Genomic DNA, 15,708 nt, shown 5'->3' on the forward strand with positions numbered 1-15,708 from the left:
GTTAATCTAAGAGGATATTTCTAGCAGTAAAGAGCGTGCAAATGCAAACTGTAAAGGAACAAAGCGAAAAGTCTAATAGAAAGCATTCAAACTTCTGAAATATTTTTTAACTCAGTTTTGTGAAGTGCTGTTCTCAATCTAAGTTTTTGGTTGCCAAAACTATAATCAGCAGCAGCTGCATAAAAGTTGGTAGTTACGGCTGCTGGAAAGTCCCTAGAAAAGTCATGCCCAGTGTTCAGGCACTTGACTTCCATCCTGCAATGTAGAGATCCAAGTGAGGTAAAGAGGCAGAACATACTTAATGAAAAATCTAATCCAGGGAATAATAAATTTCTTTATTCCTTTTTGGTTTTTTTTTCCATGTCAAATTGAGGTTTTGCAACTTCATAGGAAAGATACAGGCACAAACAGATAAAATGAATAGTAACAAATTGCCAAATGATATTCAGTCAAGAACTGGATGATATAGTTGAACCTGTGAGCCTGATATCTTTAGTAAGCAAATTAGTGGAAACTGGAAGAGCAGAATTTGGGTGTATGTGGATAAGTATGATAGACAAGATGAGAGTCAAAGTGGCCCTTATAACGAGGAGCGTTGGCTCACAAAGCTACTGAAGTTCTTTGAGGGGATAACCAAAGCTATAATAAAAGTGTCGTCACTCTAACATACTATAGAAGGATCTGAATTTTATCTTTCTTTTGGGGGTAGCAATTGATGGAAAACTCACCTCTAGGAGGAATAGTTTTGACAAAGTACATTTTTAACTAGAAATCTGTTGAAGTGACATAGTTCCAATGACGCTCTAAAATGTTTTGTCCCTTGTACTCTTTTAACGGCCTTGCTCTGTGGAAATATTATCAGGTAAATACAATGGAGTTTTTTTATATTTCAAATATGGGCTCAATTATGATTGACTGTTGGGATACACACATTTGGACATGCCAAGTGAAATGTTTCTCTATTGCAAAGTGTAGCATATATTTAAACAATATCCTTCCAATTAAATTATATAATACTTTTCAACTTTCTGAGTCCCTAGACTCAGATGATAAGCCATAGTTGGAAACGTTTTATTATAGGAAAAGCAAGTCTGGTAAATTATATGATTCAGTGAGGAATACTGGGGAAAATAATACTTCTGGATTTTCTCCCCAATGATTTCTGTGTCTTAAATCAGATCTTAAATACTTAGGAAAATGTGTTAAATACTGACTTAAGTGTTGTAAAAGTTATTACTGGATACATATTTCTCTCTGCAGGAGATTTGCTAGTGTGTTCTTATTTAAAAATGAACATTTCTTGCTGTCAAATCTAATGTGTGGAATTCTTTCACAGCATTAAAGCATACCTGTTTTCCATACATTTTGGTTTTTTTTCCTCCTGAAAATATCCCAGTACTTGTAATCTCATACTGTGACATGTGATCAGCTCCCACCATCAAGTAATCTATACAGCATTAAAATTATTACCATGAGACCTACCTTTTCTGCTAACAGTTCTCTGATCTTGCTTGCCTGGAGACGAAATTTCATTAACTGTGACTCCAGAGTTAAACATCTTTCCTTCCAGTTTACAGTACCTTCTGGCTCCGAAAGTTCAGCCATATTTATGCTGGAGAAATAAAGGGAAAAAATCCCCATGTCAAATTGAGTCTGTATTTAATGTATGAATTTTTTATGTACATACTAACCGATTTTATATAAATCTCAAGAACGCTCCCAAATTTTGTAAATGTACAGCACCTTCATAAAACCCAGTAAAAGTATATTAGTCTACAAAGGCGCTTATCATAACTAGATTTCTGAAATCTGTGTTGATAACATTTAGGTTTATCATAATTTAATTCTTCAGTTGTTTAGGGCTGCAATCTGTTTTCCTTGATAAGCAGAGACACATCATGCATTTTTATCTTCAGTTACTGTATACATCCTTTTTTACATAGACAAGGCTTATAGAGAACTGAGCTTTTGCTAAGAAAATGCTTTATATAAGTTAACTATCTGAGAGTTGGTAGAACACTTGTTTTTATGGAAGTTTAATGTTTGGCAGATAACTCTTTAAGAAGTGTTTTAAAATTCTTACGCTTAATCAAATTGCCTTGAAAATTTAATAACCTTAATGATATTCAAATGGATTCCAAATGTAACAGTGAGGTCCGTCAGGGGTGCCCCACATAAAAAAAAGCCCTTTACATTAGCTGTTGCAGATCTCAGAACATCCTGGTTCATGCATGGTTTGGGTTCAAATCTGTGCTTTTATTTACATTTAACTGCTCATGCCTTCTGGAAATTGAGCTCAGTGCCCTTTTGGACAAGCACTGCTGGAAAAATTATTCAGGACGAAAGCTGGCTCATCATGGGATGAGTCTGAGAAGCCAAGAAAATCATCTGTGTGCAAGCAGAAGGACTGGGCTCTGTTGTATTCCAAGTATTTGTAGACAGCTGTTAGGGAACAGACCAACAGCTTAATAGCGAATAAGCGGATGACTGAATGGAACCATTCAGTCCAAGAAATTCCCTTGCGAGCAAAGGCCCTGGCCTTTGCAGGGCTCTGAACACCTAGGTTTGGCTTTGAAAATAAAGTTTGAATTCCCATAAGTGTTCCATTTGTCTCCAGAATAACAACCAACCATAAAAACACCATTCAGTGGAAGGCAGCTGAAGATCACAACAAAGAATTACCAGTCATAAGGTTACGCTGCATGTTGGTCACCTGTGTCAAGGACAATGAGGCACTGACAGAGAAAGGCAAATAGCCACCATTTTCAGTGTGATGAGGAAAATCATCTGTAATATAGATCTCTCTACTGCAACTCCCGAGCCAGTTACCGCAGATTAACAAGTGATGCCTTTGAGAGCCCCCTCTGAAGAACCACTCCAGTCCTTCGGAAGCCCAGGTTCAAGCACTGCCCTTCCTCCCGTCTCCCTTCTTCCCCAAACCTCTCATCATCTGGAGGGGAAAGACCTATGGATTTATCTTTTCCACTGTTTCTGACACCAGAAATGAAAAAGGAAAAAAGAAAGTATCACAAGAGAAATCAAAGTAATGAGTAGGATTCCAAAAAAGACCTTAACTTTTCTTTGATACATTGAGAAATAATTTTTAGTTCTCTTCTGAATTCTCAATGTCTCAGATTATTCTCAAGCTCATCATAGCTAAACAGGTGAAGAACTGTCTCAAAACCTTCTTTCCTTTCAGGTACCATAATTTTCTTGTTTCTTTCATTCCATATCTTAAATTAGAAGGAAAATGAGGAAAGAAAAACTGACTAAGGTTTGTTGGTTCTTCACCATAGTCACTTATCTGAAGGTAACTGCTCCACTCCTGACTCTCTCCCTCTTGGTCCCTCAGGCTGTGATTCAAGCCATTAAGCCTGAGGTTACAACCATCCCTATTCAGGAATCCTCATGGTATCACTGGGATTTAAGCACATTATTAAAATAGTTTCCTGAGCTGATCCTACAACACTCAAACTCTAAACTTGAAGCACACAAGCATTTCAGCTGCAACCCTTCGAGGTCACTCCTTTCTTTTACCATTTCACCTCTTCCTTTAAACTGGGCAGAAAACTCCCTGGCCTGTCAGGGAAGCAAGTTGCTCACCACTGTCCCGTCCCTAATCCTCGCTCCTGCTCCCGCAGGAGTCCCCATGTCCAAGGGTGGAAGGTGACACTTCCAAACAGCAGCTTCTCCTGCTTTACAGAGGAAGCCAAAGTTTCAGCCTGGATTCTGCTCCCCTCAGTAACAAGGAATGACAATTTCCTATTAGACTGTCTAGTTAGGATCTTTTATAACTTTTTTTTTCCCCTTTTGACTAATTACAGCAACATAAGTCAGAGATGAACTCAGCCAACATCTGGTTAACAGTAGGACAGTTCAGTGTTTGTGGCAGCAAAAACACAAACAGAACAAGTAGTGAAAGAAGTTTTGCTCTTTTTGTAGGGTGCAATATTACAGGGTGGAGTTAAAAATGTTTGTCTTTCAATAGACAAAACATTTGAGTAGATGGATTTCTGGCAGTGAACAACGTGTCCAGCCAAGTAGTTTCTCAATGTCCAAGCTAATTAATATTCCACTGTATAAACATTACAGATAAAAAGTTTGAAAATAACTCTTTTTTATTGTGGGATGTTTGTTAGAGATTATAATAATTTACTTCATATTTTCCAACAAGCCAATGGGTTCCGGAAATATTTACAGGGACATAATTCACTGTTTACAAATTGCGGAGTGAATGATCTTACTTTGAATCAACGACTTCCTGTTTCTTGCTTGATTCCCCAAGGAAGGAAAGAAATGAGTTCATCTCTCTTGGCTTAATAGAGTGCTCTGAATCAGCACTCGAATCTACTCCGAGTCCTCCCCTTCTTCCTGCTCCAGTTCCCACCGCAAAGCCCTCTGTTTTCCCTGAGTCTCTGAAAATAAAATCTTTTCAAAAGTAAACTAAAAAAAGCGCACATTAAAGCGGTAAGTTCTAATTATGTCATCAAAAATTAATTGAGACAAGTTTGACAGGTCTGCAAAGATTAGATTAGTCTTTTTCATTTTCTAAGTTTATAAACCTCTTCATAGGCTTCAAGAAGTCAGAATGTCACATTCTCCCCAAAGGGATTGATATAATTTCCTTTTCTTTGCTGTCTGCTTGGAAATTATCAAAATACATTTCAGGGGGAAGGAGGGAACAATGTTCTAGCTTATTGAAGCCCATTAAAAAATTTACATATTCCTTATCACACTGTCAGTGTTTTGCTCTAACAAAACTCTGTTTTTAACTAAACATTTCATACTCTGTCCATGTGTCCTGTACGTCCTTTCTCTGCTGGAGAAAGCTCCTCAGCAGGAGTGGGTTCATGGTGGGTTCACCAGCCCAAATGCACTTGGACCAGACCTCTCAAATTTTAGGCCCCTTTCTTCTACTCTCTTCACCCAAACTCAGCACTTACAAATATTTTTGGAACCATAAAGGTTGCACTGGAGAAAGGAAATGATGAGACACAAAGTGGACCTGTTTGGGAATCAAGCAAGTCATTCTCAGGTTTGTTGCTGGCCAGAGCCCTTACTCATGTCGAAACACTGGTAACTTTATTTTCCATTTGACTCATTTTGCATAATTCTGTGCTCAGACAAACTGTAGCCAAAGCTATTTTAAAATTCCCTTCAAAATCTGACTGCTCCTTCCTAAATATTGATGAGGTTGTTCCCATGAAGCAACACGTCAGCCCGAGCTCCTGCACCCAGCGCTGGGCTCAGACCCCCAACAGCCCTCCAGAGTCCAGGGGCCAGGCTGCCCCCTCCAGCCTGGCTGCCCGGGGGAACGGCACAAGCCACGGCTCACCCGCAGAGCGATGTCAAATGCGGGCGGCAAGCAGCATCAACGCCCAGAAGATCACTTTACGTCCTTTTCCCGAGGGCCGCAATTTGAAAGGTTGCAGCGTGACATCACGCTAGGTACGAACATTTAATTCGTATGTGAAATTCTGAAAGCTGGCGGTGTAAGTGTTTTTAAAATATCTTAATTTTTGCATGTTTGTTGGGAAGTTGCGCTCCTCCTGTGGGGGGGTTAGTGCGGATACAGCAATGGCACTGCCAACCAGGCAAGAGGCACCTGGACCTTAAGGGGCCTAAAGCCACCTCGAGCTCCTCAGTCTCCTGCTATGGGGACCCCGCTTGACGCCCCCCGGGCTACTGCAATCAGCAACACCGCAGTGACCAACACAATGTCACCCAACACAACGTCACGCAACACAACGTCACGCAACACAACGTCACGCAACACAACGTCACGCAACACAACGTCACTCTCCACCGTGCCGGAGCGTCCCGGAGGCACCACGCCGGCTGTCGCGCCGCGCCCCGCCGCCGGGGAGCGACACCCCGCACTGGGGCAGAGCCCAGGGCCGGCCCGGGCGCTAGCGCCAGCCCGACGCGGCTCCGCTCGCAAAGGGAGGAAAGTGGGCAACGAAAGGGAGCTCTAACCTGGCCGGCCTTGGCTCGCCGCGCTGCTGCGCCGGGCGCCGTCCGGGCTGTGGGCGCTGCGGGGCCAGGGCTGCCCGCGCCCCTCGGCCCCCGCCCCGCCATCCTCGCGGCGAGCGGCGCGGCCGCCTGAGCGACGGCCGCGGTGGCCACTGAGGAGCGGGGTCCGCCCCCGGCGGGGAGCCCGGGCGGGGCCTGCCCGCCGTGGCGCCGGGGTCCCTTCCCGGGATGCCGGCAGGCGCGGCGGGCCGGGGTGCCCCGGCCTCGGCGTCCTCCCGGCGGGGCGGGCTCCGAGGCGTCCGCCCCGCCGCTGCTTCCTCAGACTGGCGGCCGCCGGCTCTGGCCCCGAGCGGGGGCCGGGGAGGAAGCGCCCGTTCGGAGGGCGACAGGCGGCTGGCAGACCCGCCGGGTGCGGGGAAGGCTGGCGGAACGTGGCGGCTCTCCCAGGCGGAGGGGATCCAGGTGGGTGCTGCACCCCTCCTTGGCCTCCCGCCGCTCCGCTCCTTGGAACACCCCTTGCCTACACCCCTTCCCCAGCCGAGTTTTTTTAAGTTACTTTCACAGAATCACATAATGTCAGGGATTGGAAGGGACCTCGAAAGATCATCTAGTCCAATCCCCCTGACGGAGCAGGAACACCCAGATGAGGTTACACAGGAATGTGTCCAGGTGGGTTTGGAATGTCTCCAGAGGAGGCTCCACAACCCCCCTGGGCAGCCTGTTCCAGTGTCTGTCACCCTCACTGAGAAAAAGTTTCTTCTCAAATATAAGTGGAACATCCTGTGTTCCAATTTGAGCCCATTGCCCCTTGTCCTATCATTGGTTGTCACCGAGAAGAGCCTGACTCCATCCTCCTGACACTCACCCTTTATATATTTGTCAACATTAATGAGGTCACCCCTCGGTCTCCTCCAAACTAAAGAGACACAGCTCCCTTTCCTCTGACTGTGTGTGAATTTCTGAAGGGGAGACTTTGTTAGGAAGACTCATCTGCTTGTCTTGAAGTTCATCAGTTCCAACAGTGGAGCTTACTGCAGTTTAAATTTCACCTTGGGAAGGTCATTTGTCGAGTATAAACCCGAGGGTTTGAACCGTGCAGTCACCAGGGCAATGGTGGGGATATTATGGGATGAACTGGTCTTGTAGAGCTGCCATGTCCAATAGGTAACTACACACTCTGCATTTTTGTAGTAGATGGAGTGAAGCAGCAGGTGCACGTGCTGGTGAGTCATGTTGGCAGCGGGCTTCTGGTCCCCTCCGGCTGGAAAGAGCTGTGAGTACGTCCCAGGTAACCAGCCATCTCAGTCTCTTCTAAAAGGCTTCCTAAAGTATTAAAAAGTATTTGGGAAAAGTAAGTAGTATGTTGCTTGTCTGGCACGTATAGGGATCTTCCTCATATACACATTGATTTGGACTGAGATTTATGGATTGTGTTTTGTTCAGATTTTGATCCAGGGATGCAAAATCTTTTACAGGTTCTTCCGGCACAGAAACAAACCACACTTCACCGTTCTCCTAGTGTTTATTTCTAATATAGGTGTGCAGAGTTGTCTTGTGTAAACTGCTCTTTCACAATCGTCTATGAGTCAGTGAAAGTGCAGGTTTTTTTGTTTGCAAAAAAATGTCTTAAAAAGCTCAAATATTCCCTATCTGGTTATACACAGTTTCATTTTTTCCTATTCAGTTCAGTACAGCCTCTAATTTTCCCCTTATTTGCAGTGACCTTAAGTATTCAAACATCTTCACTGAAAGTGTTTCATTTGCTGGTACTTTCCTAAGTGCCTCATGTATTTTTTAAACAGTTGTCACTGAAAAAGCATAAAAAACATGATTTCTGGTATAGCAAGAAGTTAATTGTTTTTTTACTTGATACTTCCTATCTAGAGTCTTCAAGCTATATTAAAAACAAATGAACTGGAAAAAAAATTAGGTTAAAAGATCCAGCTAAAAGAATAAACATAATTGTCCGGTTCCTGACAGACACTATACAAAAGGATTCAGCATTGGTGTTTCATGAAAACATTGGCCATATCGTTCGTTCAATAGTGACACGTTCTCTCTAGATATATCCCAGAGTGCAGAGAGCATTTGAATTCCGAGTGTGCTGAGCGAAGGAAAAGCGGAGGCTACATGAATGACATGCTTGGACCGCAAGAGGGAGAGCGAAGCCTGCTCACTAGATGAATGTTTCTTTCAGTTTGTTTTGTGGGTTGACATTTTCTTTGGCCCCAGATAATAAAAACGCTTTGCCATCACACAGCTCTCAATATTCATACATGAAGAGGCATGAAAAATACTCTGGAAGAAGGAACAGGGATACTCCAGATTTTCTCTCAACTGCCTTTATCTGTAAAGTATGTAGAGGTGGCTACAGTCTGTGTTCAGTTACCGAAGGGAATAAAATTACCAGTGGAACAATTGGGACGCATAGAACAAAATACAACTGTGTTTTGTAGTTAGAATGCAAGGGGCAGAGCCATAGATCTTCCAGGCAAAGGCACAGAAAGCTACTGTACACATAAGCATGATCTCAGGGAGAGAGTTGTTTCTCCTTGCTGTTGTCACTGGTGGAATCCAAGATGAACTCTTGCAAATATGTGCAGAAAATGCAAAAAACTGGTACACAGTACATTGTAGAAGCGAATTGCAAGATGGGTATTCGCACCTTGGAATGATCATATGTTAGCTGGCTCACTACAGAAGTGAACCAAAGGCAAAACATCATGAAATATTTGCCACTCCAATGTGGACTGTAAATATTCTCCTCTAGGTTTGGGCTGAAGATACATGTGCTGTGTGGTTTTTACTGTTCACAACTGACTTTAATGCAAGAAAGTAGGTTCTAAGCTTATGGTTGTCTTATTAAACAATAACCTCATTTGTTCTGAAGTGTTACAAACACTCTATTGTAAAACATCTACTCTAGACTGTGGAAGCTAATTCAAAAACTGGTAGTAGCTCCATTTTAGAGATGACCAAGTGGTTATCAAACCTGCAACTAGAATGTAAAATTTGGGGTTTATGAGAATTTCCTGTGTATGCAGAACATGATTCTGACATGCTGGATCAGAATCTTACCCCCAACATGACAAATGGAGCTTTTTCTGGTCCTCTCTCACATAGATAAACATTGCAGCCATTCAACTTTAGGTATTTCAGACTGGTATGTGTGTCTACAATTGGAAAATATATTCCAGAAAACATCTAGTGATTCTAAAATCTTAAACTATATAATGTCTTCTGTAAGTTCATTTCTGTGTGGATTCTTTGAAAGGACAATGTATGTATTTGAGGCTTGCAAGAGAGAAAAAGTTCCTATTACATTTTTTTTTTACTCGTTACAAAACTGTGATAGAAATAAATACATCATCTTCAGGTGCTGTTCAAACTAATTAAAAAGCTTCTTGATAATATTTGACAAAAAAAACCCCAGCTTTAAAGGTTTTATTTAAGCAGAGGAGGGGGAGAAAGATCATTCCTGTTCAGTTCATGTTATTACTATGGCATGTCTTAAAATGTTGCTCTTTCAAGGCTGTGGTTTGTCTTTCAGCAATACAAAAATGGCATCTTGCCTAAATAGCCTCTAGTACTTGTGCTTTGGTGCCTATGAATGGAAGAATCTATCGTTACTTCTGTTGCTAGTAAAGGCTTTTTCTACGTAGGAAAAATGTAGCTTGCTGAGAAGATCCATGGCTTCCCTTTAAAAGCACAACGTCTTTTTAATTGTTTGGCGCCACGAAGTGGTAAAATTCTATATTGCTCTAAATACTCAATTTCTGAGAGTTTACAAATGATAAGCTCATAATTTTAGACAATATTAATAATAGAAAATATTCTACTTACTGGATATAGGCATAGCTCAAGACTAGGATTTACTGCTTAAACATCAAAGTTTCCAACATTGTAGATTAGAATTTTTCCTTTGAAAGGGATTTTCACTGGTGGATATTGATTTGTCAAAACTGTGAAGCCTGTGAACATAAATCCAGTGCTTAGAAAAAACCTTCTGATGAGTTGCAGGACCATGCAGAGACATGGCAGTAAAGATGACTGTACCCACTCAGAGCTGGGGCCATCCAGCCTGGGGTCCAGTTGCTTGACTGTTGCCCTCAGACAGTGCCCAGGGAAGCCAGAATACTGTCCTAGTCTCCAGTTGCTTTGTCATTTGGGGACTTTGTGAGCCAGTTTTGTGTTTTGAAACTTTTTTTTTTTCTTCCATGAGTTAGCCCAGCTGTAATTTTCAAGATCCAAAATGTCCTTGGATGAGGAGCTCCATGGTTTAAGTAATTCACAGAATCACAGAATGTTAGGGATTGGAAGGGACCTTGAAAGATCATCTAGTCCAATCCCCCTGTCAGAGCAGGAACACCCAGATGAGGTTTCACAGGAATGTGTCCAGGCAGGTTTTGAATGTCTCCAGAGAAGGGGACTCCACAACCCCCTGGGCAGCCTGTTCCAGTGTTTTGTTACCCTCACTGAGAAGAAGTTTCTTCTCAAGTTTAAGTGGAACCTCCTGTGTTCCAGTTTGAACCCATTAACCCTTGTCTTACCATTGGTTGTCACCAAGAAGAGCCTGGCTCCATCCTTGTGACACTCACCCTTTACATATTTATAAACATTAATGAGGTCACCCCTCAGTCTCCTCTCCTCCAAGCTAAAGAGCCCCAGCTCCGTCAGCCTTTCCTCATACGGGAGATGCTCCACTCCCTTAATCATCTTTGTTGCCCTACGCTGGACCCTCTCCAGCAGTTCCCTGTCCTTCTGGAACTGAGGGGCCCAGAACTGGACAAAATATTCCAGATGCGGTCTCACCAGGGCAGAGTAGAGCGGTTGGAGAACCTCTCTCGACCTAATTCATTTAGTTCTGGACTTGCCATCTGCTTGTTTCATTTGATGCCTTTTAGTTTTTGTAGATACAGTGAGAAATTATTTTATAAATTTCTGTCATATTCCATTTCAGTAGTTTCTCTGTGAGAGTGAAGTTACCTACTCTCTTTAATGGTTTCACAGGGAAGCCCCTCCTCTATCTTTAGCCATCCTTCTTACCCTACCTCACACCTCTGGCAGCACTACTACAATCTTTTGTGTAGGGATGTGTAGGGATGGACACTGCAGACAGTGCTCAAGGTGTAGGTGTATTTATGCAGTGCCATAGCAATGCTTTCTATTTTGTTTTTTATTCTCTCCATAGCAATTTCTAGCACTGTGATTGCTTTTTTGGTGTCTGCAAGATCTCTGGCACATAGCAGAGCACAGCGTAGCCATGACACCAGTAACACACAGGTCTGTGAATTACAGAAAATGAGCTGGAATACAAAGAGTTGGAACCCTGAAAAGGGTTCCCCTGAAATTGGGGAACCTGTAGGGAGAGGATCACACTGCATGTAAAATGTGCAGGTATTGAACTGAAGTCAAGGAACTGGAGATTAAGCTTAGCTTGTTGGAGACTTCGCTTACACTAAGTGAGGATGCGTTGTCTGATTTGGCTGGAAGGTTAAATCACATATGAGCATTCAGTCTATCTTGGACCTGGAGAAAGTCCAGCATTTTAAGCAGGTCACTGCGATGCATAGTGCCAAGCAATGGTTTCCTAGAAATATCTGAACACAAAACAGTGGGAAAATGAACCAACCAACAGTGAAAAACTCAAATTATTTTCCACATATTTGGAAATGCTTAAACCTTTTCCCAATTCCTTTGGCCATTACCATGTCAGAAGTCAGAAGTTACTGTTAAACTTCAGTGCTAAAGGGGCGTCCAGAAGTTTGCTGGAGGTCCTGAACAGATTCCCATGGACTTTAGCTGCTTTAGAAAGCCAAGAAAATCACTGTTGGGTGAAAATCAAGTGGAAATGAATGGGTTTTGTTATATGTCCCTCCTTTGCCTTACCACAACATAGCTGTTCTTAAATTTTCATGGAATAATGACTAGTATGTTGAACTGGCATTTTACAATAACCACTTTTGCAATAACCATTTTCACAATGAACGTGAGATTTCCCTTTTGCTAGATACAACTCAGACTCAGGAAGGACTGTCCCTATAAGATAGTCTATTGCTTGTGACATTATATTCATATGGGACCTGGAAGGGTTGTGAAAGGCATGTGACATAGATATTAGCTGCCCAGGGAGGTTGTGGAGTCTCCTTCTCTGGAGACATTCAAAACCCGCCTGGACACATCCCTGTGTAACCTCATCTGGGTGTTCCTGCTCCGGCAGGGGATTGGACTAGGTGATCTTTCAAGGCCCCTTACAATCCCTGACAGTCTGTGATTGAAAAGTTGAAAAAAAAAAAACCCAAACAACCCTGCCCTGGCTAAAAATAAAATCCTTTATCTATAAAAGCTAACTGGGTTTTGTTCATCATTTTACAGTTTAAGAGAACGTGGAAGTGCTGACAAATTGAGGACTGTTGTAAGGGATCAAGAGATACGGTAAGAGGAAACCAGCGAATGGAGGGCGCTTTTCGAATGAAGTTTATGGGACTATTTTGTGAAGTGTTCGGTTCCTGCAGCTCCGAACCGCCGGGGGTTCCGCGGGCCGCCCTGCCCGCCGCGGGCACGGGGTCACTGGGGCTCCCGAAGGCGCAGCGCCCATTTCAAACCGCGGAGGAACGCGAGAGGGGGCGTATTATTGAGGGAGGGACACACGCTGTTGCGATCATGGCATAAAGCGACCACCGATTCTTCCCAAAATTAGGAGTGCTTTTTAAAACAAGGGAAGCTACTCGCGCCTCGCACGGGCCAGCGATTCTCACGTTGGTTCAGCTGCAAGACGGGTGTTTTCCAAAGTAACCCGGCCACCCGCTGCGGCCGCCGCCGCTCAGGACGATGCTCCAGCCGCCCCACGGCCCGTCCGCGGCCGGGGCCGCGCCGGGAAGCACCTGCGGGGCGTGTCACGGGGCCCGGCGTGAGGCGGGGCGCTGCAGGGGGCGGGGCCCCGCCGTGGCGGGCGGCACGTGATGTGGGCGGGGCGGCGGCGGCCGGGAAGGGACGCGGCGCAGGTGGGCGAATCTCCCCACGCGTACGGACCGGGAAGGGAAGCGGCGGTGCGTGGGTCTCCGCTCGGGTACGGGCCCGCAGGGATTGGGAGGGAACGCGGCGGTGGGTGAGCCTCCGCTCGGGTACGGACCGGGAAGGGAAGCGGCGCCGGCGGGTGAGTCTCAGCTCGGGTCCGGGGCGGCCGGCTCCTCTGGGTATTTGCCTTTCCCGCTGCTGTCGCCCTCCGCTGTCCCGCGGCCTCCGCGGCGGCGGCCCCGAGCCGGCCGCGGCCCAGCCGCTTCCCCTGGTGGGTGCCGGTGCCGCTGCCACCCGGGCCCCGCTGCGCGCCGGCCCTGCCTGAGGCGGCGGATGCGGCCTGGCCCGGCCCGGGGGCCCGGCAGCGCGCTGGGGGCTGCTGAGGGGCGCGGGGGGTTCGGGGCTGTCCCGGTCGGTCACGGAGAGCGGGCAGCGGCGGCGCGGCAGCGGGGCCCGGCTTCAGCCTCCTGTGGGGCGCTGTAAGTCGGGCTCTTGTCTTCCCGAGGCCGCCCGGAGGCTGTCGGGGGTGTCGTGTTGGTCACCGCGCTGGCCACGGGGGGTGAATTCTGCCGTGTGGTGGCTCCCACCCGGGGAAGAGGGCTGAGGCCACCTGTCGTTTAGAAGAAAATGAAAGAAGTTGTGCTTTCTGATCATTGTCAACCGGGACTGGCTAATAGGTCAGGGGAGCTTATCAGTGTGTATGTGTGGAGGTGGGAGGGTGCAAAGAAGGCGGTACCTAGTGGTCACAGCCTGGAACACGGGAGGGTCTCTCTGAACCTCGGGAGGCACCGGGTGTGTGGGGACCGAGCACTGGCATGGGCTGTCCAGAGGGGCTGTGGGGTCTCTATCCTTGGGAACATTCAGAAGCCACGTGGACGTGGTGCTGGGTAACTGGCTCCAGGTGGCCCTGGCTGGGCAGGGGGTTGGGCCAGGTGACCCCCACAGGTGCCTTCCAGCCTCAGCTGTTCTGGGATGATGAGCTCATCAGTCACTGAAACCGTAGTGCATGTTAAATTGCTATAACCCTAAAGAAGAAAAGTAACTTGCTATTTGTAACATCCATTATAGCAGATACAGAACTGGTTGATATGTTTTAAAGAAACAAAACTGCTTTGCTACGCCGTTCTAACTTTACGTTAATACAAGTTTTGAACAGTAAAACAGAGCAACAGAAGTTTTGTGGTGGTATTCCCATGTTTCTGCGTGATGTATTTTAACACTGTGATCCAGGGGCATGCTACAGACTACATAACAAGTTGAGTAAAAATTCTTGTCAGAGTTGGTCATTCATCCAGCAAATCCTGTTGTCTGTGACGTCCACTTTGTGCCATGAAATCTGGGTGAATTTTGGACAAAATGCTCGTACTAGTTGAAGCTGATAAAATTAAAGAGAGCTACTATATTGAAAAGTAATGCACAGATAATGCAATAAAAATTATTTAAAGACAGTAAAAGACCATTATAATGGCAAGTGTTAGAAATTAAGTGTTTGTAATTATGCTTTTAAAATTATGTGACCTGTGTTTGTTTCTTCCTTTTTTTTAAGCAGTTGTCTCTTAATCAGGCAAAATGGTTTTGAAGAAGAAGAAGGAAGTTCAGGTAGATGCATTCTTCCTTGATCATCAGCAGCTCGAAAAACTTCAGAGTAAGTGGGGTGTTTTTTCTGAACTGATGTGTAATTTCTGTTAGCAGAATGTGTTTAAGTAGCTACTGAAATTTATCTGTGGGTTTTTTTACTTGTTATGTTTTATTTTGTGTGGTTTTGTTTTGTGGGTTCTAAGGTGTGTTTGCTCTTTTGTGGTTTGTTTTTATTTTGTAATGACAATGACTTCTTACCTCGGCAGAGTTAAAAGAATCCTTTAAAGCACCATGTATTTGGTTTGAAAGCTCTTTGCTTTATCATTGGTGTGAGGATGGTAGGAGATGGTACTTGTGATCCCACTTGCAGGCCTGCAATTCTGAGCTATCTGAATTGCCAGCCTTAATATGCGGGATAACACTGAATTTCAAAGAATCACAGAATGGTTGTGATTGGAAGGGATCTCTGGAGGTCATCTTAGGCGTATTTCCCTAGTCTTTGTATTTTCTGTAGTTAAGTCAGTTTAAAGATAGTGTTTGGGTGCTCTTGTCTGTGTTTGTGTTGTGTTTGTTGTTTTTTTTTTTTTCTTCCTGTTTCATGAGATGAACTTCCAGTGAAGTCTGAAAAACAAACAAACTGTAGCAAAACCAAGTAATACAAAATTTATATACGAGATGCTCCTTACCTTCTAGTCAGCACTGATGGGGCCGCACCTGGAGTGCTGCATCCAGTTCCAGGCTCCCCAGTGCAAGAGAGATATGGACATACTGGAGAGAGTCCATTGAAGGGCTACTAAGATGATGAAGGGCTTGGAGCCTCCTTCCTATGAGGAAAGGCAAGAGAGCTGGGACTCTTCAGTCTGGTGAAGAGAAGACACAGGGGGGATCTTATAAATGTGTAAAGATGGCAGAGCCAGACTTTTTTCTGTGTTGAACAGTGGTGGGACAGGAAGCAATGTGCACAAACTGAAGCACAAGAGGTTCCCTCTGAACACTAGGAAACTTTTTTCATGTGAGAGTGACTGTGTATTCACCCAGGTTGTCCAGAGGAGCCTGGAAGTCTCCATCCTTGGAGGTATTCAGAAGCCATCTGGATGTGGTCCTGGGTGGCCTGCTTCAGGTGACCCTACTTGAGCAGTG

General features: G+C 45.0%; 2 protein-coding genes and 1 long non-coding RNA gene across 27 annotated transcripts in view; 2 read left to right on the plus strand and 1 right to left on the minus strand.

Annotated features, from left to right (window-relative positions):
• PLEKHH2 (pleckstrin homology, MyTH4 and FERM domain containing H2) overlaps positions 1 to 6,175 on the minus strand; it is a 56,339-nt gene extending 50,164 nt beyond the window's left edge. For 3 of the 4 annotated variants that reach the window (XM_065058297.1, XM_065058298.1, XM_065058300.1), the window contains exons 1-2: positions 5,977 to 6,108; positions 1,483 to 1,612 (exon numbers count right to left, since the gene is read on the minus strand). In XM_065058297.1, the coding sequence (XP_064914369.1) occupies positions 1,483 to 1,605 (123 nt within the window). In that variant the 5' untranslated portion in view covers positions 1,606 to 1,612; positions 5,977 to 6,108. Of the gene's footprint in view, positions 1 to 1,482; positions 1,613 to 5,976 lie in introns of all 4 variants that reach the window. The other variant, XM_065058299.1, reaches the window with a different exon arrangement.
• LOC135579113 (uncharacterized) lies at positions 6,096 to 12,106 on the plus strand. Its single transcript, XR_010471587.1, has 3 exons — positions 6,096 to 6,435; positions 7,165 to 7,261; positions 8,037 to 12,106. It is a non-coding gene; the product is annotated as an uncharacterized LOC135579113 (long non-coding RNA).
• Positions 12,107 to 12,386: 280 nt separating this feature from the next.
• Positions 12,387 to 15,708, plus strand: part of THADA (THADA armadillo repeat containing) — a 167,798-nt gene continuing 164,476 nt past the window's right edge. For 12 of the 22 annotated variants that reach the window (XR_010471580.1, XR_010471583.1, XR_010471582.1 and 9 more), the window contains exons 1-2: positions 12,913 to 12,977; positions 14,540 to 14,635. Coding sequence is in view for 18 of the 22 variants with exons in the window: in XM_065058292.1 (XP_064914364.1) it covers positions 14,560 to 14,635 (76 nt within the window). In the remaining 4 variants the exon portion in view is untranslated. Of the gene's footprint in view, positions 12,409 to 12,912; positions 13,130 to 14,536; positions 14,636 to 15,708 lie in introns of those variants that run through there. The other 10 variants (XM_065058278.1, XM_065058284.1, XM_065058283.1 and 7 more) reach the window with 9 other exon arrangements.

The sequence above is a fragment of the Columba livia genome, chromosome 3 (assembly GCF_036013475.1).
Source record: "Columba livia isolate bColLiv1 breed racing homer chromosome 3, bColLiv1.pat.W.v2, whole genome shotgun sequence".
NCBI classification, from domain to species: domain Eukaryota; kingdom Metazoa; phylum Chordata; class Aves; order Columbiformes; family Columbidae; genus Columba; species Columba livia.